At 36.4% G+C, this 23508-nt stretch overlaps 1 protein-coding gene across 1 annotated transcript in view; it reads left to right on the plus strand.

The window, feature by feature from the left end:
• The window catches only part of LOC137385951 (DNA topoisomerase 2-binding protein 1-like), a 50539-nt gene that overhangs the window by 23118 nt on the left and 3913 nt on the right, over positions 1-23508 (plus strand). The window contains exons 19-30 of the mRNA XM_068072581.1: positions 2289-2516; positions 2866-2943; positions 4919-4987; positions 5670-5878; positions 6632-6778; positions 7250-7469; positions 13346-13439; positions 19829-19935; positions 22237-22329; positions 22670-22788; positions 23092-23158; positions 23308-23435. Coding sequence (XP_067928682.1) covers positions 2289-2516; positions 2866-2943; positions 4919-4987; positions 5670-5878; positions 6632-6778; positions 7250-7469; positions 13346-13439; positions 19829-19935; positions 22237-22329; positions 22670-22788; positions 23092-23158; positions 23308-23435 — 1559 coding nt within the window. The remainder of the gene's footprint in view (positions 1-2288; positions 2517-2865; positions 2944-4918; positions 4988-5669; positions 5879-6631; positions 6779-7249; positions 7470-13345; positions 13440-19828; positions 19936-22236; positions 22330-22669; positions 22789-23091; positions 23159-23307; positions 23436-23508) is intronic.

Below are 23508 nucleotides of genomic sequence, written 5' to 3' on the forward strand. Positions count from 1 at the left end.
GCCTATCACTGCTGATAACTTTCCCATTATAGCTGTTGACATCAAACTAATAAGTGGATGCAACTGGAAGGAATTCTGCATTAGTTTTATGTCATCTAAACAAATAAGCCTCGTTAGAACTGTGTATCAAGGATTACTGAAGGACATATTTGATATGGTTGTGTTGGGACAAACTGCTACTAATATAACAAGCAAACCCGTTGAATGGGCTACAATAAATCTCTGCAGTGTACTCTGTGTTACAATGTGTGAGTGTTAAACTACATAAAAATGGCTCTAGATTGAATGGTCACTTGATGAGTTGGGTTGATATTTCCGCATCTTGATGCCCTCTGTGGTCACCTTTCGTTGACCTTACCTTCTGTATAGATGAACAATTTTGAATACACTTCCAACATTTTGATAAGTCGTTGGATTGTCATTATATGCAGTCATAGCAATAAAGCGTGATGAGAAGTGCCCAGTTGGAAGCATACCCTTTTAATGTAAATCTCCAAGAAGGTGAGCTTTCAGCCACATATATTGCTGACCTTACCCTGACCTTTAAAAGGTCAACCGTCAATCAAATTTAAATAAAAATGTGACCATCATCTTTTTCAGGGTTTTAATGTGTAGAATGCCAGGTTTCATCAATATAGGTTGAGATTAAGTGGTCTGTTGCTATGGCATTTTGATTTGTAAACAAATACCATGATTTACGATTCATGAATCGTCAACCTTATCCTGCCTAAACTCAAAACAACAGTTTTAGTTTATCGTGAGACCTTCTCTACTAAATCGTGCATAACCTGGGCATATATAATCCGATTTAAAAAATTTAAATTGCGTTAAAATCCTCAGAATTTGCTGATTTTGAATCTGTAAATAACTCAAAAATGTTGTTTTAGCACGATTGTACATTCTGACTGCCGGGGTCACATATGTTAAACACAATTAAATTTTCTGTCCAAAGAATTTTTTATTACCCGGGCAACGCCGGGTAGCACAGCTAGTATATACGTATATATCTCAGTGTTTGTCTTTTTATTAAACCCTGTGTCCGGTTATAGCAATTAAATCTAGCAATGAAAAGTTCGGCTAGTATTGATATATTTGTTTAAGCTTTGCTAAGCATAGCCATGAGCAAGTATAGTGCCGTTACATATATAATATGCACTACAAGTTTACGGGTTTAGATCAAGGCAAAATTTCATTGTTATATCGTTGAAATATCCATTTTTAAGGTCATGTCGTAATGAGATGTTGGTCTGAGATACTGAGTTAGAATGAGATGTTGGTTTGAGCTACTGAGTTACTGGTTTAGTTGAGATCTTTTGTGATAGCTGATGTTGAGGCCTAAACTGTGCTTTAGTACAGCCCAGTGGGGTTGCCTTTGTAGTCCGTAAGTCAATGAGCCAGATACCACATCTCTCAATTGAGAAGCTCAATTCTCGAGATTTAACCAATTAGCATGGTTTGTAAGCACTACATGCCCATAATTCCATAGCGTTGGTTCATAATACTGTACTTTCAGTTATTACTCAGAGATAGACCAAAAAAGCAGAAAGGTTTAAAGTAGGAAGAGATGTGTGTTGGAATCATCTTTGGGTAGAGCCCGAGTTGTATAATGTGTGCTCCTTTTGAGAAATTGTATATTGTTACGAAGAGCAATTGCCTGTTTGAAATGAAGCATGACGTACTTCAGGAAATCTTTCTGGAGACATTTTACCATGAGCATTCTTTGTAATATGGCATTGTTTTGTTTTACTAGCATTTTTTCGATGCAGTGTTCCTTAGATCATCACTCAATTTTTCTGTTCTTGGGTTGGTATCAGAATTTAAAATGGTCAGCTTCTTTAACGTTTGACTTTTCTTACGCTTCTGTTTATAAAATGACCTACAAGTACATAGTAATTGACTAGTGAATATAGCTTCCAAGTTGTTGCTTACGTAGGGAGAAGGTAGTGTCACGTTTTTTCCCGGGGGGGGGGGGGGGGGGGGGGGAAATGTGACACTGCCTCAAACACTCGCGCAATAGAGCAATTATAGTCTGTGGAAATTCATGACTACCTCTCTTTGACTTCTTCGTTTATATTTAATACCAGCCGACTATCAGATGTTGGAGCATGCCTCTCTTATTTGACTCATTTTTAATAACACACATAGAGAAGGCGCAGTATTTGAGAAAGATTGCAGTAATTCTTAGCATACACCTAGTTTCTGTTCTGTCTGCTGACCGCAAGAGAGGTCTGCATGAAAATCATGATAAATTCCATAGAGTTAACCTTTATAGACTTGGTTTATTTTAGCCTTTGGATCAGGCGCTGGACAAGTACCTGCAACTGGCTCTCGATAAGCATTACGTTAAGACACCTGACTTGGTAAAACCTTCGACAGGTATTGTGCTAACAGGTGTAGTTGTGTGTCTCTCTAAGAAGCTTTCTTCTCAGTCGGCACATGTCTGCAGCCTCACCACCTCCCTTGGGGGCCAGTTCAAGTCCGTGTATGACTCGTCTGTCACACATTTCATCTTCCAGGTGAGACTTTTCTGTCTGGAAAGTAGGATGGATTTTTAATAAAAACTACATTGCTCTCTGAATTTATGGCTTGTTTAAGTAAGTTATTGTTTCAGTGACATGTTGCTATCAGATGTCTATGACTAATTTGGCATATTTTATGGAAACCATTAATATACAATAATATAAATAATATATATCTAGTTGATTCTATGTTTCTAGCTTTAAGCATACTACTTTGGACATATATGTGAGATCATGGGAGAGAGCATTGATCGCTTAAGACATGAATGAGAGATATTTAAAGAATGGAGGTAATTGTAGTGCAACCTGATCGATGCCTCTCTTCTATATTGTTGTGTGTTTGCAGGGTAAGGCGACAGAAGGTGAATACCGAACAGCCAAACGAGCCAATCAGCACATTGTCTGCCTTCTCTGGCTTGAGAAGGTGAGTTGATGTAAACGTGCTTGGTAGTTATATAGACCTAAATATTAGTTATATAAACATATAATGCCACCTCTATTTGAACGCCACCTCTATTTGACCCCCACTACGAGAGAAGGGTTGAAAACTAGACCGTTACCCTTTATTTGAACGCCACCTCCATTTGACCGCCACTTTGACTATCAACAATATCAATAATATTATAGTGATCAGTAGAAAATTTTCCACAAAATCGTATTAATAATGAATCGTTTACATTAATAACAATCAATTTTCTCGTCCAACTCCACAGCTTTTCGCTTTTTTCCGCTAAAACTTTGAAACCAACCCCATAGAAATAATCAATAACGGTCTCAGGCTAAAATAGTAGTTCCTTGTTTAATGCGGTCTTGGTACTTCGAAGTACATGTACCTATATAAAAACGGTTCAAATTCACATTGGTAGATGAACTTTGAAAGCAACGCCACAGAAATAATTACTAACTGTCTCAGGCTAATAATAGTTCGTTGTTTAACACGATCTTAATACTTTGAAGAACATGTGAAAAATTGTCTGAACGCTAATATCGACTAGTTCAGCAGTGCAGAAGAAGATTTGTGGTCAGAAGATATTGTGGAAGGTATTGGACAACTAGAAGATGTTCGCTCCATCGAAAGCAACAGTCAGAACGCGGCTATCTGAGCAAACGAAGGAAAACAAAAATATTTAAGACAAAAATAAATGTTTGTTTTAAATATTTTTGTTTCTGCATGTAATATAAGTGTGGTTCGTTTATGTCACTTGTTCATGAATATATATTTGTATCATTTGATAGATTATCATTATATAACTTATAAATATGCAGATTTATAGCATGTTATTTAATAGCATCCTTGCTGCTATCTAAACACGGCTTACAATGAATCGAAGCTTGTAACTCCACTTCTATTGCACATAAAAGCTAGTTTTGGCTGCAAACTGTAGCAAACATATCAATGAGTGCAATGAGCTCTTATGAAACATTGTTAAACATAGATATCAAATAAAAATATGTCTTCAAATTTAGAATAAAAATTGAAAATGCCAACAAATTGCATAGAAGGACACAGGCTATAATATCATCGCAGGTCAATTGCGAGCAATAGACATCAACTGGTAGAGATATTTCTGTTTCTCGATGCACCTTTATTAAGAGATCTTTGACACATCAGAGGTAAGTTAGCGGATTTATTGGATCCAAAAGGTTTAATATCGCTCAACTAGAAAAAGAGAGCAAAATATAGGTGACATTCGCTTCCCCATGTAATAAGGCTAAATTTTCTTCTGAAGTTTCTGACAAACCATTTGAAAAATACACCACTAGCCTCTATTTAAACGCCGCCTCCAATTGAACGCCACTACAGAAGAAGGGTTAAAAAATAGAGCGCCATGGCGTTCAATTAGAGGTTTTACGGTATATTGACCTACACACTAATTATGTAGAGTTACACGCTAGTTATATATAAAGGAGTGTGCACAGGCTAAATAAGCCTTCTTGTTAGTCATAAGGACTTGTGCACTAGTTTTGGATGACTTCTTAAGACAGCTGGTATGGTTCAGGACACTCTGAGATCTAGCTTCATAGAACCCTAGCCATATCACGGTGTGAGTTAACACTGAATAGACTGATTTTTAAAAAATGAATGCATTGAAATCACAATGTGTTGCTGGAATATGCATAGTGAGATATTAGCCTGTGGCATTACCATTCCGACACTCTGGACACCCGATATATCTGTCACCGGTTACAGGTGTCTGCAATGCTTGATCTAGGCAACGAGTCCAAGTGCCTCATCTAGTGCAATGAATGTCTTGCAGCTTTTTCATCCAGAAATTCTATTTGAACATTAAAGCTCATTTGATATTAGCTTTTATCTGGTATATGTTCATCAATAGCCTTCTCTCCAAAGAATTGCTAAGTTTTCTGTTTTTGTGTAAGGAAGTTTATATGATTTACAGTGTAAAGAGGAGCAGATGAGGGTGCCAGAGGCTCAATATCCTTACAACTACAAGTCCAATAGAGCTCTGGTCGGTCCAGGTTTCACTTCATTATTTTTCTGCATCTTACTGTATGTACATTGGTTGGTTTATCAAGACAATACATGCATGCTCAGCCATACATTGTATAACCATCTATAGCTTTAGTAGGGCGCATGGCTAGTATTCATGATAGCAGGACATGTAAAACAGAGATGATGATGACTTCAGCACCAAACCACCTGGTTTTAAATATAAAAACACTATATAAGTGAAAAATAAGTTTTCTCTTGTCGCTCTCAGACTTCTAAAAAGTGGAGGCAGCCGTCTTGTGATGTCATCGATGCTAGTAGTGACTCGCTTAAGCAATCTTCATAGTTTTTTATACCATATTTGTAATTGTTCTCTTTATAATATTAATAAAATGTGGTTTTCACGCCTAATGAATGAGTTATCTTCACATTCACATATATTCAGTAATACTTGAATAAAAGGTAAGATGGAATGTAGATTTCGGTACTCTGAGTCAGCAGTAATCTCATTCACTAGGCCTCTCTACATAATCATTTACACAACCTTGTAGTTCTTTTTTACTTTCACACACTCCAAGTATGAGTAGCCGCCCAGTAGTTCTATGTGACATATTCTTTTCAACTACCTGTCTCTGTCTGCCACTGTCATTTTTGTCTGTCAATCCATTCATTGCTTTTTCTGTCATTTGACTTGTTTATAGCGGGGAATTGAGAACAGTACTCCAAGCAAAAGCTCAGGGAGACTGTCCTCACCATTAACCGAATCAGCATCTCCTCTCGATGAGAGGAATGAAGAAGCAGGTGTAGGTCATGACCTCGAAACAGCTGTAGAAGCTAGACAAGAGACTCAGACGACTATGGCTGAAACTCTTTCAGTTTATAAACAAATAAAAGCTTATATGAATAAACGGTATGCTGCCACCCTTGTTGTTCAAACAGGTTGCAGTTAGCAACTTGTATTTGTGTTCAAGGTCACTGATCATAGCTGTTAATTCTTCATGTTTCCTTGTGGCTTCCTGTCATGGAGATTGTACTCAGTGTTAGTTTGGTCAAGTCGCTGCACGTTTGGCTCCCTTTTAGGTGGACTGGACTTGGTTTTAGTTTAGCCAAATGGTTTCAATTTTGGGTCTCTGATAAATTCAATTCCGTATTTAATTGACTGAGTGGTTTCACTTTGGCTACTTGTCAGTCAGATTTCACTTGGTATTGGTTGAACTGAGGAGTTCACTTTAGTTTTGTGTCAGATTTATTAAACTCGGCATGTATTCAGCTGAGTGGTTTCACACTTTGTCTTGCTGTAAAGTGGATTAGGGTCATTATTAGTTTAACCGAATGGTTTCACTTTTGGCTCTCTATCAGATTAGTAGTTTCACATTGACTGCTTGTCAGGGATATAAAGACTTAGTATTAGTTTTACTGAAAAGTTTCTCTTTAGCATCCTGTCAGAGAGAGGTCTCACTTTTGACTATCAGTCAGATAGATAAGACTCGATATTGGTTTAACCGAGTAGTTTCACTTTAATATTTGTCAGAAAAATCTCAACATTTATCAGAATGAAGATTCAACATTTATCTAAATGAATGTGCTAAAATTAAAGATTTTGTGATACGCTTGGGATGCTATTTATGTAGTGTGATATCTTAACGGGCAAACGGGGTTGTAGGGTAACAATCCCGAAGCATTCCAAGAGATCAGAAGAAGCGCCTCTCTTGTCTGGTGACTCAACAGAGGCCTCCAAATTAAAATACGGTTGCATGGAGACACAATCACAAGGAGATATGCTGGTCACATGGGATGATACAACCAGCAGGTTAGTCATCCGTTAGCGGGTCAGCAGGTTAGTCATCCGGTTAAATGTGTAACTGTTAATCTACTAGTGATAAATGATAGGCTTGTTTTTAAAAGTTGTTGAATTAGGCTCATAATCAAACAGAGTTGTCACATCTTGCTTTATAATTGATTGTGTGTATTTTTATGTCTTACATAGGCATCTGAAGACTCTTTTTTTACCACTGTTGACGTACTCTGGTAGCTTCAAGCATTCTTGCAACTATTGCTATCACAAATTGCGTTCTGAGGGCCAACATTTTCTCACAAATAAGTTATTTGATAAAATGAGAAGTTGATTAAAAGTTCTGTCTCGTAGTCTTGATTTCTGAGCTGACTTGTACCACCAATTCTGCTCATCACTCTTTAGATTAAATATCCATTAGTAAAACTGGTGTACCGGGTGCAGAAAGCTGTCGTTGTGTGGTGTATCACTTGCCTTTGCGCTTGGTAGATGTGAGCGGGAAATAGCCAATCGGAGCTCTGACCTTGACACGCAAGTCTTTGCTCAGCTGGATGAAGAGTTCACGCAAGAGCAAGAGATGAAGGCTCCTACTTCTCAAGATTTATCGGCAAACTATACAGTAGATAATACAGAAGCAATGGAGACTTCGATGTCAGAGAAACCTTTAGCTCCTTGCAAAGTCTTTCAGTTCTCTGGATTTAGCAACGAGGTATGCAGTCATTCTCGGGCTATCCTTATGTATCGGATGTAGCGTGACTGTTGTACGTTTTTGTTGCAGCATTATCAGGCTGGTTGTTGCGTTTCTACTGTATGTCAAAACAAGCAGCCTTCATTGACTTCTAATTTTGACTAAAAGCTAGTAAATGAGAAATAAGGAAATATAGCCTTAGCCCGTTGTGTAACCCAGTCATCTCTTAGATAGCATGTTAATGTTTCCTTGCTCCGCCCACCCTCTTTGATAATGGTTCTTTCGATTACGTGCTGCATAGCATCTCTTTGGGGACCTCTTGCATGTAACATGCACGCCCTTGGCTAACCGAGTACTTTCATTTACAAAAAACTTTTAGATCACTTTGAGATATTACGTCTTTTCACCGAATGGTTGTGATCTGAGAGGTGTCCCAAGTATATGTTTGAAGCTCTATATTTAGATATCGGTTTCTTGTTGGATTAGCTTTATGTGCTCAGAGTTTCTCAATATAGCCTCAGCCTGATTTAGATTGGATGACATTCAAATTATGTTGCTGCGTAGGACAGCAAGAAGTTACACACACATGTACTTAGTGCGATTGTCTCTTGACTATTTAGGCTTGGCAGTCTCTCACAAAAAAGGTTTGGCGCAAACTCGATATGGGTCATTGTCATCACAGTGGCTCACTTTTTAGAATCAATTTTTGTTTTCAATGAGAGCCTAAATTTACACGACATAAGTGGTGGACACAGGCAGGGTTACACTGGAGACAGCTACGCGGGCTGGATTTTTTTATATATCCAGCTATATTCTAGCCTCATGCCGGAAAAAAATTGTTGCAAGTACACTTGCCATGTTTGCCTAAATGTTAGTTTGTCTGGCACTTTTGTCTCTGGAGAGTGCCGTGCCTTTAAATCGTTTCTATAATTAGGTGAATACGAAGTTACATAAAGTTTCAGTAAATTAGGAACTATAGGTAAATACTGAAAACTCACAACAGGAAAATTTAAAATTATTTGCAATCCTTAAAATTCATTCATGATTAGCAAATGCACTATGACCCTGGTCACTGAAATGTCATCCTTGTTCACATTGAACCAATGATGTCAGGATGGTCATCTAGCTAGAGATGCCTGTTCGAAACGCATTGTAGATGTACATCTATGATCTACTACAACAATGAATACACTTACATCATAATAAATGTGCATCTTCTACACCAATGTATACACTTACATCATAATAGATTTACATCTACTACACCAATGTATACACTTACACCATACTAGATGTACATCTACTATACTAATATATACACTTACACCATAATAGATGTAAGTTTACTGTACCAATATATACACTTACACCATAATAGATGTACATCTACTATACCAGTATATACACTTACACCATAATATATGTACATCTACTATACCAATATATACACTTACACCATAATAAATGTACATCTACTATACTGATATACACACTTACACCATAATAGATGTACATTTACTATACCAGTATATACACTTACACCATAATAGATGTACAAGTACTATAACAATATATATATACACTTACACCATAATAAATGTACATCCACTATGCCAACATATACACTTACACCATAATGAATGTACATCTACTATACCAATGTATACACTTACACCATAATAAATGTACATCCACTATACCATAATAAATGTACATCTACTACATGTTGTACTTTATGCATTTGAATGAAGTACTACCGATTATCCATCTGCAATGGTTCCCAATAGCATGTCAGTTATTTCAGCCTGATTTCATCAATATTTTGATTTACGGTATCTGGTTAGAGGTATTATATCTTTGTATTATCAAAAATGACTGTTTGGAAGCCTGAAGTATTTTCTACCATATGGTTGAGATATGAAGTGGACATCTGTAACTTGACAATTCTACGTTAAATGGAAAGAGGTTGGGAGATATAGTTGTTTGCCAGCAACACTTAAAAACAATTGATACACAGCTCGGTGTAGAAACATGTGTTTTATGTTTATCAATAGAGTAACATACAGTAATTTGAACTGATTGCATCCATATAGACCCACCGAGTTGTAAGCTGTGGCTATTTTAATCTTTGTGGTCTGCGCTTGTAGAGAGATGTACATGTACTTCCTTCTCGTACTTGAGAGATGTACATGTACTTCCTTCTCGTACTTGAGAGATGTACATGTACTTCCTTCTCGTACTTGAGAGATGTACATGTACTTCCTTCTCGTACTTGAGAGATGTACTTGTATTTCCCTTTCGTACTTTAGAGATGTACATGTACTTCCTTCTCGTATTTGAGAGATGTACTTGTACTTCCTTCTCGTACTTGAGAGATGCACATGTACTTCTTTCTCGTACTTGAGAGATGTACATGTACTTCCTTCTCGTACTTGAGAGATGTACTTGTACTTCCCTCTCGTACTTGAGAGATGTACATGTACTTCCTTCTCGTACTTGAGAGATGTACTTGTACTTCCTTCTCGTACTTGAGAGATGTACTTGTATTTCCCTTTCGTACTTTAGAGATGTACATGTACTTCCTTCTCGTATTTGAGAGATGTACTTGTACTTCCTTCTCGTACTTGAGAGATGCACATGTACTTCTTTCTCGTACTTGAGAGATGTACATATACTTCCTTCTCATACTTGAGAGATGTACTTGTACTTCCCTCTCGTACTTGAGAGATGTACATGTACTTCCTTCTCGTACTTGAGAGATGTACTTGTACTTCCTTCTCGTACTTGAGAGATGTACTTGTACTTCCTTCTCGTACTTGAGAGATGTACTTGTACTTCCTTCTCGTACTTTAGAGATGTACATGTACTTCCTTCTCATACTTGAGAGATGTACATGTACTTCCTTCTCATACTTGAGAGATGTACTTGTACTTCCCTCTCGTACTTGAGAGATGTACATGTACTTCCTTCTCGTACTTGAGAGATGTACTTGTACTTCCTTCTCGTACTTGAGAGATGTACTTGTACTTCCTTCTCGTATTTGAGAGATGCACATGTACTTCTTTCTCGTACTTGAGAGATGTACATGTACTTCCTTCTCGTACTTGAGAGATGTACATGTACTTCCCTCTCATACTTGAGAGATGTACATGTACTTCCTTCTCTTACTTGAGAGATGTACATGTACTTCCTTCTCGTACTTGAGAGATGTACTTGTACTTCCTTCTCGTACTTGAGAGATGTACATGTACTTTCTTCTCATACTTGAGAGATGTACATGTACTTCCTTCTCGTACTTGAGAGATGTACATGTACTTCCTTCTCGTATTTGAGAGATGTACTTGTACTTCCTTCTCGTACTTTAGAGATGTACATGTACTTCTTTCTCATACTTGAGAGATGTACGTGTACTTTCTTCTCATACTTGAGAGATGTACTTGTACTTCCTTCTCGTACTTGAGAGATGTACATGTACTTCCTTCTCGTACTTGAGAGATGTACATGTACTTTCTTCTCATACTTGAGAGATGTACATGTACTTCCTTCTCGTACTTGAGAGATGTACATGTACTTCCTTCTCGTATTTGAGAGATGTACTTGTACTTCCTTCTCATACTTTAGAGATGTACATGTACTTCCTTCTCGTACTTTAGAGATGTACATGTACTTCTTTCTCATACTTGAGAGATGTACATGTACTTTCTTCTCATACTTGAGAGATGTACTTGTACTTCCTTCTTGTACTTGAGAGATGTACATGTACTTCCTTCTCGTACTTGAGAGATGTACATGTACTTCCTTCTCGTACTTGAGAGATGTACATGTACTTTCTTCTCATACTTGAGAGATGTACTTGTACTTCCTTCTTGTACTTGAGAGATGTACATGTACTTCCTTCTCGTACTCGAGAGATGTACATGTACTTCCTTCTCGTACTTGAGAGATGTACATGTACTTCCTTCTCGTACTTGTGCTTAAACTTTTCCTTAGGTTTGCCAACTTCTTAACTGATTTATTTTTTAATATCTAACCATAAATATAAAATTATTTACGAAGTTTATAATTTGAAGATTATGCTTGCGGCTTCGTGTTTAGAAACACAGTGCTGTGAGTATATTCTCTATTTAACTAATGTGGGTTACTAAAGGGTAATGTGGGTAAACTAAGGTGTCTTTGCAACACTATTGCTTAGAGAATGTCTTGCATGTTGCATAGATGAAAAGTTTTTTTTCTCTCAAACTGCTCATTTTTTATAAAACTGCCAGAGTCCAATCAACTGATATATTTATAAAAATTAAATGTTTGCGAATTCTTGGCTTTCTAACGAGGATGTGATGTGAGTAGGACATGAAATCTATTAGGTTTATCTAGGGTTGAATTAACCTTTATGAAAAGCTTTAGGCATAGCCTGAGAGATTTAGTACTTCTCTTGCATATAGCAAAGGTACCTACGCAATGCCCTGTCATAGGCTGACCTATGTCCAGACTATTTCATGAAATCTTACTCAATCTTGCTTTAATTAATGGATTTTTGTTTCGCATGAGCTAGCGACGTCGAAGTACGCTGAATTGGATACCACCTTTTCAGCATTTTGAGAGTTGTCCGCACTAGTGTGTCAAGTTTTTACTCATAGAGTTATAGAGTTGCTAGCCAAGTATGATCAAATCTCGAGATAGAAAGTTAATCCATTGTGATATTTGCTCCGTATGTCAAAACTGTCGTATGTTGAAGCAAGTATTCTCATAAGAAATCATTGTATTTTGTGTATTTTGTTCCACAGCTTGAGAACAATGATAAATACAATGAGTAATTAATTACATATAGCATTAAAATAAATGCAGTATGTAAAACTAGATATGGAACTGAATGTAAAACCCTAAATTATACATAAAAACAAATTTGATAAAGTAATTAACAGTAAAGAAGGTTTTCACTGTTATTTTACCTTAGTCATGTGAATTCTTAGGTACAGTGGAAGATTGAGCAATAGAATTCTGTGGCATAACTTGCTCAACATACATCATATATCTTATATGAAGTTTTAATCAACTTAATATATTTCTTTAATATTTTTATATTTTTTATTAGCTTCTTTTCAATTACAAAATTGTAATATTTGCGAAATTTTGAGCATCTTCTTTCAGAAATTAATTAATTTGTCAAAACAAATATTAGCTCAAATTTTATGTCGTGTTAAAAATTGGTACACAAAAGTGACTGTAATTCGAAGTTTAGCAGAGCTTTAAAGTTATTACTTGTGAAATAGTGGACTCTCGCTCTAATGGATGTTAGTTCGGCGCACACACCATTTCAAAGAGCTGATGAAAGGCTTAAACAAGTGCTGCTGTATATCTGTGTAGCTATGGTGGGTGTGGTGTACTCAACAAGATATTATTGGAACTACTACCCTGGCAGTTCAATGCGCCGTGACAGATCATCAGGTGTAATAACTATACGTACAATTATTCTAGAATGCCAATAGATTAGTGTAGTCGTTGGGGAGTCGGTTTACCATGCTGAAAGGGAGTTCTAATTATGTATTATGCAATATTTTCTCAACCTCCAACCGTGGACTCTTACAGACTAGTACGCTGGCCATCCCGTGCGCTGTGAGAGGCTGTCATGTGTAATAACTATTTGCATATTTATTCTCAAGTGTTGGAATGTGTGGGAATGGCTGGTTGGGAATCTGAACATCCTGGTTCGATTCTTATGTAGGGCGATATTTTTCGTAACGCTTTAGCATGGCTTCGGACGGACACGGCTCTTATTATAGTAAGGTTTTTTAGACTTCATCAAGTTTTACACAGAATCTTGAATCTATTCCTGTGTTATGAAATCATTTATTCAATAATTATATATTGCTTGACATAACTAGTCTGTTGCCTGTTTGTAGGTACGCGATGAAATGGCGGAGAAGTTAAATTCACTTGGAGCTCAGACTCTTGTTGCCTCCAACTTTGATGTGACTTGCACTCACGTCATATTAAGTATGCATAAGTACATTTAAAGGCTTTGTTATCATTTTTTAAGGAATCTAGCAGGTTGAAAGCTCGGAATTGTATTTCCTAATGAAAGGGAAAGTAAAAGTTAACACGAAATTACGTTGCGTGTGTACAGTGAAGATTAATTGCACAAAACTTTTGTAGATTTTATAAGAAAGTATCAGAATTTTTCTATTTTATTTGTGATGCTTGAGATGATTTAACTGCTAGGATATTTCAAGATTAAAATCGACAAAACCCGAACGCGGTTAAAACACTCCGATCAAGCGAAAATTCGATCATGATGTTTATGGCTGCAAATAGACTGACAGAATAGAGACTCGTAATACTGCAACTTGAAAGCAATATCTGATAGCAACGATAGCAACTATAGCAACGATAGCAACTATAGCAACGATAGCAACTATAGCAACGATAGCAACTATAGCAACTATAGATGTCATAATCGAACTTTCACTTCATCTATATGTTTTAATCGCAATCAACTTTCGTCTATTTTAATCTTGAAACATCCTGACAGTCTGATCATCTCAAACATCAAAAACAGTCGTAAATGATAGAAAAATACTGATATTTTCTGATAAAATCTACTAAAATTCTGTGCAAGTTGATCTTTAAGCCTTATATATAGATTTCATCAATTCCTGGATCTGCTCCTCATGTTAAAACAAACATGACGGATCATATATTCCTATAAAAATATTTTCTAATTCATTTACTTTGTTTACAGTTTAAGAAACTATTATAATTCATTGATCAATGGTGCATGTAATTACCCATAGTATCAAATGCGTATTATAAATCTGAGAAAGAAAATGTAAGTTTAAAAAGTCTACTTTATTAAAACTAGATAAATGCTTGGCATTGCATGTGTAATAAAAAACAGCTTATAAACAGTGGCAGGCAATGTAGTCCCATTGGCTAATTTGAGTAAGCTAGTATACATATTGCTAAAATAATAAGAGCCATGAGAGCAAGCTTTAGTGACGTTGCGTGTAAAACAGTGTCATTATGCCTATTTTAACTGATATAACGCCTATTTACCCAATTAATTTATTGTATCCCATGTAGTTTAATAGGTTAGATGGGTCGCCTTGTGAGTTGGTGGTTTGAAGTTCCAATCGAGTGCGATGCGGATTTTTTTGCTAGAATTTAATAGCTATAGCTGGACATACACACAGCACACAGACTTGGAGGTTTATATATAAAACTAAATAAAAAAGTAATAATGAGTAGAAGGAGGTGTAGTGGTTGCTTTCCCTGATAGGCGCGTGAACACGAGTGTAGGCATAGCAAGGTGTAAGTTCAGAAGTGAAGTTGGTGATGGAGATACACAGCATAACATAATGTCATAGTGTCATAAAGTTGCTAGCCAAGTACGATAAAATCTTGAGATAGAAAGTTAATCCATTTTGATATTTACCTGTATGTCAAAACTGTCGTATGTTGGAGCAAATATTCTTATGAGAAATCATTGTATTTTGTTCATTTTCGTTTTACAGCCCGAGTACAATGATAAGTACAATGAGTAATTAATTACATATAGCATTAAAATAAATGCAGTATGTAAAACTAGATATAGAACTAAATGTAAAACCCTAAATTATACATAAAAACAAATTTGATAAAGTAATTAACAGTAAAGAAGGTTTTCACTGTTATTTTACCTTAGTCATGTGAATTCTTAGGTAGAGTGGAAGATTGAGCAATAGAATTCTGTGGCATAACTTGCTCAACATACATCATATATCTTATATGAAGTTTTAATCAACTTAATATATTTCTTTAATATTTTTACATTTTTTCATTAGTTTCTTTACTTTCAAGTAAAGAAGCTAATGAAACAAGGTACAGTTTAAACTGTAAGCTTATTTTATATATGCTATTGTTTTTTATAATTTTTTCATTTTGTATTTAATTATTATAGTTTCTTCATTTTCACTTCCATTCTCATACTTTGAACTTATTTTTGGCGCAAAGTTAAATATTTCTTCAAACTCTCCATTGCATGTTGGAAAAGTCTTCACTAGGATGAAGATAAATAGAGGTTTGCTTGTATAACATATGTGTATGTAGTTTTGCTTGAAATTCATCGTGTGCATTTGATAAAATTAGTGTGAAGCTTTGGATTCTAACAAAAATGCTAGATATTAATGTACATGTACATATTATATAACTGATCCTGACAGTATGAAAATGTAAATATCATTTGGAATCAGAGTTGCAGGAAATCTGACTTTAAAATAATTCAGAGAAACAATATTGTTTAAATTTAATTTTATATAAAGGGAGTCGGAGTTGTATGATGCGACCAAGATTTACTAAAAGGCGGTAAACTTTGTTGGTTCGGTATATGCATCAACAACCGCATAGCCACTATTCACCATTCACTATTGTTTTGCAGAGGTCCCTTCCTATTATCTAGTGACGAAATTTCAATTTTTGTTTCAGTATTATTATGATGTTTCCCACGAGCTGTTGTCACTAGTTGAAAGAAACATAATCATAAGAAAAAAGCCTTTTTGACTGCTAATTATATAGAATTGACGTACAAGAGTTCCTACGCAAGACTCTTGAGGCGTACCTTCTCTAATTCTCGCTGACTATTAGCAGTTTGGCTTATTCTCAGAAAAGGCTGCCTGTGCTTCCCGTGGCTATTTTCACTTTTAATGGGGAAAGTTGCATCATGAGTTGAATTGATGATTGGATGATTCATCAAAATCAAGTAATAGTTCCGCAATTCCCATGGGTGAAACGGTTCGTGTCTGCTCTCTGACCTGCTACCTGCTGTGTGCCTTACTCAGCCTAACATAATTTACATCATGGGCTACTCGCATGAGGTCATCATCGATGTCTGTAGAGCTGCTTGAACAGTTGTAATATAAATTTAAGTTTTTATCAAGTTTAATTCTGCTGCCTTTTCAACACCATTAGTAAAACTTTTATAAGTGCAAATATAGCAAAGTTAATAGTTTCATAGCTAACACATATATAACAAGCAATGAACAAATTAATTCTTAATAAAAATGTGATCATTGGTAAATTTAAACATTTTTAGATAATTCTTTACCAGACCATATTTTAGGTCCGCAGACAGCAGCTTGTTTGTTACAAGGAGTCAGCAGACAACAGCTTGTTTATTACAAGGAGTCAGTAGATAACAACTTGTTTGTTACAAGGAGTCAGTAGACAACAGCTTGTGTGTTACAAGGAGTCAGCAGACAGCAGCTTGTGTGTTACAAGGAGTCAGCAGACAGCAGCTTGTTTGTTACAAGGAGTCAGCAGACAATAGCTTTTTGTTACAAGGAGTCAGCAGACAACAGCTTGTTTGTTACAAGGAGTCAGCAGACAACAGCTTGTTTGTTACAAGGAGTCAGTAGATAACAGCTTGTTTGTTACAAGGAGTCAGTAGACAACAACTTGTTTGTTACAAGGAGTCAGCAGACAACAGCTTGTTTGTTACAAGGAGTCAGCAGACAACAGCTTGTTTGTTACAAGGAGTCAGCAGACAACAGCTTGTTTGTTACAAGGAGTCAGCAGACAACAGCTTGTTTGTTACAAGGAGTCAGCAGACAGCAGCTTGTGTGTTACAAGGAGTCAGCAGACAGCAGCTTGTTTGTTACAAGGAGTCAGCAGACAATAGCTTGTTTGTTACAAGGAGTCAGCAGACAACAGCTTGTTTGTTACAAGGAGTCAGCAGACAACAGCTTGTTTGTTACAAGGAGTCAGCAGACAACAGCTTGTTTGTTACAAGGAGTCAGTAGATAACAGCTTGTTTGTTATTGTTTAGATTTATTTTTCCTGATATTTTCATTGTTTATTTTGTTGTTATTCTGAGAGCCCTCTTACTGGTGACTCATATGGGGCAAGCATTGGCTTCAATTAAAACTGGATCTTAAGAAAATCCTTGAATGTAGAGCTCTTATTTTCATTCTCTACATAAAGTATGCCATTCCAGGGCACACTCAAGTATCTCTACATAAAGTATGCCATTCCAGGGCACACTCAAGTATCTCTACATAAAGTATGCCATTCCAGGGCACACTCAAGTATCTCTACATAAAGTATGCCATTCCAGGGCACACTCAAGTATCTCTACATAAAGTATGCCATTCCAGGGCACACTCAAGTATCTCTACATAAAGTATGCCATCCCAGGGCACACTCAAGTATCTCTACATAAAGTATGCCATCCCAGGGCACACTCAAGTATCTCTACATAAAGTATGCCATCCCAGGGCACACTCAAGTATCTCTACATAAAGTATGCCATCCCAGGGCACACTCAAGTATCTCTACATAAAGTATGCCATCCCAGGGCACACTCAAGTATCTCTACATAAAGTATGCCATTCCAGGGCACACTCAAGTATCTCTACATAAAGTATGCCATCCCAGGGCACACTCAAGTATCTCTACATAAAGTATGCCATTCCAGGGCACACTCAAGTATCTCTACATAAAGTATGCCATCCCAGGGCACACTCAAGTATCTCTACATAAAGTATGCCATTCCAGGGCACACTCAAGTATCTCTACATAAAGTATGCCATTCCAGGGCACACTCAAGTATCTCTACATAAAGTATGCCATTCCAGGGCACACTCAAGTATCTCTACATAAAGTATGCCATTCCAGGGCACACTCAAGTATCTCTACATAAAGTATGCCATCCCAGGGCACACTCAAGTATCTCTACATAAAGTATGCCATCCCAGGGCACACTCAAGTATCTCTACATAAAGTATGCCATCCCAGGGCACACTCAAGTATCTCTACATAAAGTATGCCATCCCAGGGCACACTCAAGTATCTCTTTCAAATTTTTTATTTTTATTCATGTGAATATCTTAGCATTTCAAATCAAAAACCAATTGCTTTAAATTGATTTTTCGGCTATTGTTATATCAATTTACACCGCAGCGAGAACTTGAAGCAATAATTTTGTTCGCTGTGAGATTTTTTATTTGTTTTACAGCATGCAATTCAGCCTGAATCAACATGTTCATATTATATTGTGGTGCTAGTCTCATCAGCATGTTAATATTATATTGTGGTGCTAGTCTCATCAGCATGTTAATATTATATTGTGGTGCTAGTCTCATCAACATGTTAATATTATATTGTGGTGCTAGTCTCATCAACATGTTAATATTATATTGTGGTGCTAGTCTCATCAGCATGTTAGTATTATATTGTGGTGCTAGTCTCATCGACATGTTAATATTATATTGTGGTGCTAGTCTCATCAATATGTTAATATTATATTGTGGTGCTAGTTTCATCAGCATGTTAATATTATATTGTGGTGCTAGTCTCATCAACATGTTCATATTATATTGTGGTGCTAGTTTCGTCAAAATTTTATGTTACTCCCCTGCAGTATGCATATTTGAATTACGGTTAATCATCTGATGAATCTTATGTTATCCCGGCTTTCTTAGTAAATATGTTTACCTTAGTTTAAATTTTATTTAGTGTTTTGATTATTACTTTGTTTAAGTATTTTATTTTGTTGTATTATCACTTATCATTGTTTTTATGGCATTCAGATCTGTATATATCACTTATGAAATGCCGTGCCATGAACTGCTTTCGAATAGAAATATCATGATACACTTAAAACTCTCTCTGTGTTTTTGGAACGATGATTAAATGTGAAGTGTATTTGAAAATGCCGAGGCAACTGATTAAACTCTGTACCTGGAGCAACGCTGTTCAGTCATCTGGCGTAATATTTGGTGGCGACCCATGCTTTCCAGATTAGATGGTCTTGCCATCGCATCTGGTGACTACACACCCTGAAGACAGACTGTTTTGTTGTCAGCCAACAGCATGTGGTGGTGGCCTGCAGTTTTGTGATGGTAAGCGGGCCATAGCATCTGGTAACTACCCGTCCCACAGGTTGCTTGCTCGGGAGTCCAGCCATAGTAGCTGGCGATAATATAGCAAACATGGAGCAGGTAGTCTGGCCATCACATCCACCATACCACCGGCTTTGACGGAGCGTCGGGTGTACGAAAAATTCGAGCACAAGCAGACACAGTCTCTGGAAGAGTAGTGAACCCTGGAAGGAAGAACCTAGCTTCTGACGGCGAACATTAAAATATTTTGGTCTGCATTCAGCAAACTTCATTGGATAGTTATTAGGGAGACTTTTAGTTTTATAAGTTAACTACCACACTTCCTTTGTTGACGAATCCTACCTCAGGCTCTTTCCAAACTATGCTACTTTATATCTACTTGCATTTTTAAGTGCTGCCTCAAATGGATAATCATTACTAAAAATCATCTCTTCCTAGCATTTAGTAAAATTATTCAGTTTCTTGATAATATTTGGCCAGATGAATGCTTGAATAATTGGTTTGTTTCAGACAAGCCTCAAAGGAATGAGAAGTACCTATGCGCACTTGTCAAAGGTCTCTGGGTGCTTCACCAATCATATGTACAGGCTTGTGTTCAAGCGGGTTGCCTCATTTCAGTAAGTATTAGCTTGTTGCTTTTTTTCATCACCTCAAGAAATGTACCTATACAGTGTTGGTCTGTTTCATCTTCTCATAACTCAAATCAGTCTCTATTTATTTTTTGTAGTTTTGTTTGCTTACTGATATTGTAACTTTATGTAATCAGTAACAACAAGTCTCACAATACAAACTAGACTGATTCCATCATGACACGTAAACTTGAAACCATTTTGTTTGTGCGGTTAAATGAACACTTCTAAAATACTTATCTCTCTTCAAGAAACATTCTATTTACTGCTTTTAATTGCTCAGAGATAGTATCGATATAAAATGGTTTGAAATTTTAACCTCACCAAGTAGTTCTCTTGTATTTATACTTTTGGTACTGTTTTAGTCAGAATATCGAGCTGTTCACTTGCTTGGAAATTAATATCAGTTTTTGAGATGATGTCGGAGGTTCCATATATTTCTTTTTAATTGAAATGTTAACCTAAGATTGTTGTCTAAAGTTAAACTGCAAGTGATAAACTAAAATCCAAACTTTTATTGTTCAAACTGTTTTATTTATTCGCTTGTTTTGAGTCAAACGCAGGTTGCTTGGTTGAACAAAAGTTAGAGTCACAGATATTTGTTACAAAGTGAGAGATGAGTGTTTTTAAATTAATGCTTAGTACTATTAGTATAATGTTTATTTATCACTATAGTAACAAACAGGAAGTAGGTCTCCTCATGTTTTTTATTAGTTCTATTTTTAATATTTTTCAGTTCCAAGATTTGTTAATAGATTTAGATCACGAGTTGTTCCACTATTCAAATCAAAACTACCATAAAGTACAACTGAAAATGGTAGTTTCGGTAGCAAACATTAAGTTTATCCTAGATAAATATTTTACTATACAACTTTTATATCAAGTTCATTAAAATTTAACAAACATCCAGGTATTAGTATTCGCATTATCGTATAGCATACGCTTTGCCTAAAAACAGACTTCACTGTTCACTGCCAAAAGATTTAATATATTTCGTAAAAGAGACCATACTGCCGACAAAGATGTGACTTGTATATTTGTTGCACTTGTATGACAGCACTAGCAGTTAGTTTGACACAGTGCACTGTTTTGGATGGTGAACTAAACATCTGAGATCATCTGAATCATCTGCAAGAGAACCTTTAAGGATTAGAAAGTAACACTGCTTAGCTGGAGAGACTTCAACATGATATTAGATGTAAACTCTAGCAGATTCAGAGAATTTCACCAAATATGCAATCTAGCCAAAAGAAACTCAGATTTCAAAAAGTTCTACAGCGGTATAAATTGCCTATGACTAGAAGGCAACACGAAGAAGTATCTGAAACTGTCAGCTTGTAAAAACATACAAAAAAATCATTGTCAGACAGAAAAAGGACTGCTACAGCACAAAGGTGCACAAAGATTTTGCAAAACACCTAACACTTGATTGAAAATCATAGTATAATTTTATCAGTTCTATGGCTGTATGATAACGTTATGTTATCATAAAGTGATAACATTTATAATGTGATATTATTCAGTGGTTATCACTTTTGCAATAAATCTATGATTCTGTAGGCTTTGTATGTTTGCATCACCCAGAATGACAATAACAAGGTCGTGAACTGATAGGTTGAGCCTCTCAACTTGGTTAAAGTAAATATAACACTCAGCATCATTGATGAACACTTTTTTGTATGGCTGAGATAATCTAGCTTCATGAGCACTTTGATGAAACCTGCAGTTTTGTGTATAGGCAAAAATGCCTATCGGTTAACTGGTTAATATGTTACTTATGACCAGCAAAGGGCAATGAAGCAGCCACTTCACTCGATACCAGATCTGCCAACATGTGTTGTCAACCCTTGGATAATAATGAACTTTTAGTTTATTATTTCAAGGCTTACCACCTTTTACCAGAAGTAATAAGTTATAAATCAACTACTAATGTAGTACTTCGCTACATACTGTATCTGTACTTTGTACAGGCAGATGTAGAAGTGGAGCTGCTCTTTTAGCACCATAAATAACTATAAAAAATTGCCATTATAGCTGAGTTAGGACTATGTCAGCCTGACATAGCTCTGAGAAAATGGAGGCAATTTAAATACATTTTAATTTTCAATTAAAGATTTGATTAATTCTGACTTCTTAGCTCGTTGAAATCGCTGTGAGATATATGCCGGGTGTTATTGGTCTGCTGTTGCTGTAATGATAGTGTGTTAGACAAGCACTTTGTTGTAGTAAAACAATAATTACGCCTTGTCACTCCAATTGCTTCTGTATCACATCCTTTTGTGTTATCAGGAGGACCGCCATGAGTGGGGAAATCCAGAAGCTACGCACTTATCTGCGTCACCACTAACCACAGCTTCTCATCTTCGCAGACTTTCTGTTCAGGTGAGTGCCATATATTCTTTCTGATAGGTCCTTTCTGATAGGTCCTTTCTGATAGGTCCTTTCTGATAGGTCCTTTCTGATAGTTCCTTTCTGATAGGTCATTTCTGATAGGTCCTTTCTGATAGGTCCTTTCTGATAGGTCTTTTCTGATAGGTCCTTTCTGATAGGTAATTTCTGATAGGTCCTTGAAATGACGGCATCTATTCAGCATTGCAACATTTGGCCTTAAATTTGTTTTATTAGTATACCAGTGATGAGGGATGCTGTTCTGGAACGATAAGTAGTGTACAACGATATGTGGGTTTAACGCTAGCACTTTTGTATGTCCATATTTTGGTAGGGGGGCGCAGGCGATTCTCCTTTTTCTGGCTGGAGGGTGATTTTGGCACTTGCTCAAGACAAAACAGATTCAATGCGAAGGATACTTGAGCTAGGCGGAGCTGAGATGGTGTCTAACAGGTATCAGACAAATAGGCATTTACTGTTGCGTTGCCATATAATCATTCGTAAATTGTCATTAATATATTTCTATTGTCTATTGCTGTAAGCTGACAGCAATAGATTCATGTAAGCTGACAGCTATACATGAATCAATTATATTTTGATAGATTGCTAATGATAGATTTTTATAGATTATCAAATTTATGTTTTCAGTAGCTATTGCCGTCATATGTTTTTATTTATAGCTGATATGCCTTTTTAAAAATTGTAGTCAGTGAATTGTTTGTTTATGGATGTCCTATGGCTGTTCCAATTTTATAGGATTCTAGCTGACACAGACGCTGTTGCTACGCATGCGTTTATAGATATAAAGAAGGGGCAAGTTTCCGTAAGTTGTATTCCTTTTTCTAATCGATATAGGTATGCTAGGAATAATTTGCTCTACATGTATCTGGTCTCGAAAAATGTGGTATTTCAAGACAGAAAACAGTTGTAGAATATCAAATACGACAGCTTGATTATGCACGTGTTTTATAGGAGGATGAGCTGGCGGTATTGGTGAAGCAGGGAGTCAAGTGTTTGCGGGCGGAATACATACCCGCTCGTCTCATGTCAACAGTTTCTGTAAACGAGAATAAGTACAGTGTGGGAATAACTCCATCTAGGTGAGCCTCTGTCATTGCTTCTCTCTTCAACCGCATGCAGACAACTCTCTACAGTGGAACGTCGGTTCTCGAA

Source organism: Watersipora subatra, chromosome 1 (genome assembly GCF_963576615.1).
Source record: "Watersipora subatra chromosome 1, tzWatSuba1.1, whole genome shotgun sequence".
Classification (NCBI taxonomy): Eukaryota; Metazoa; Bryozoa; class Gymnolaemata; order Cheilostomatida; family Watersiporidae; genus Watersipora; species Watersipora subatra.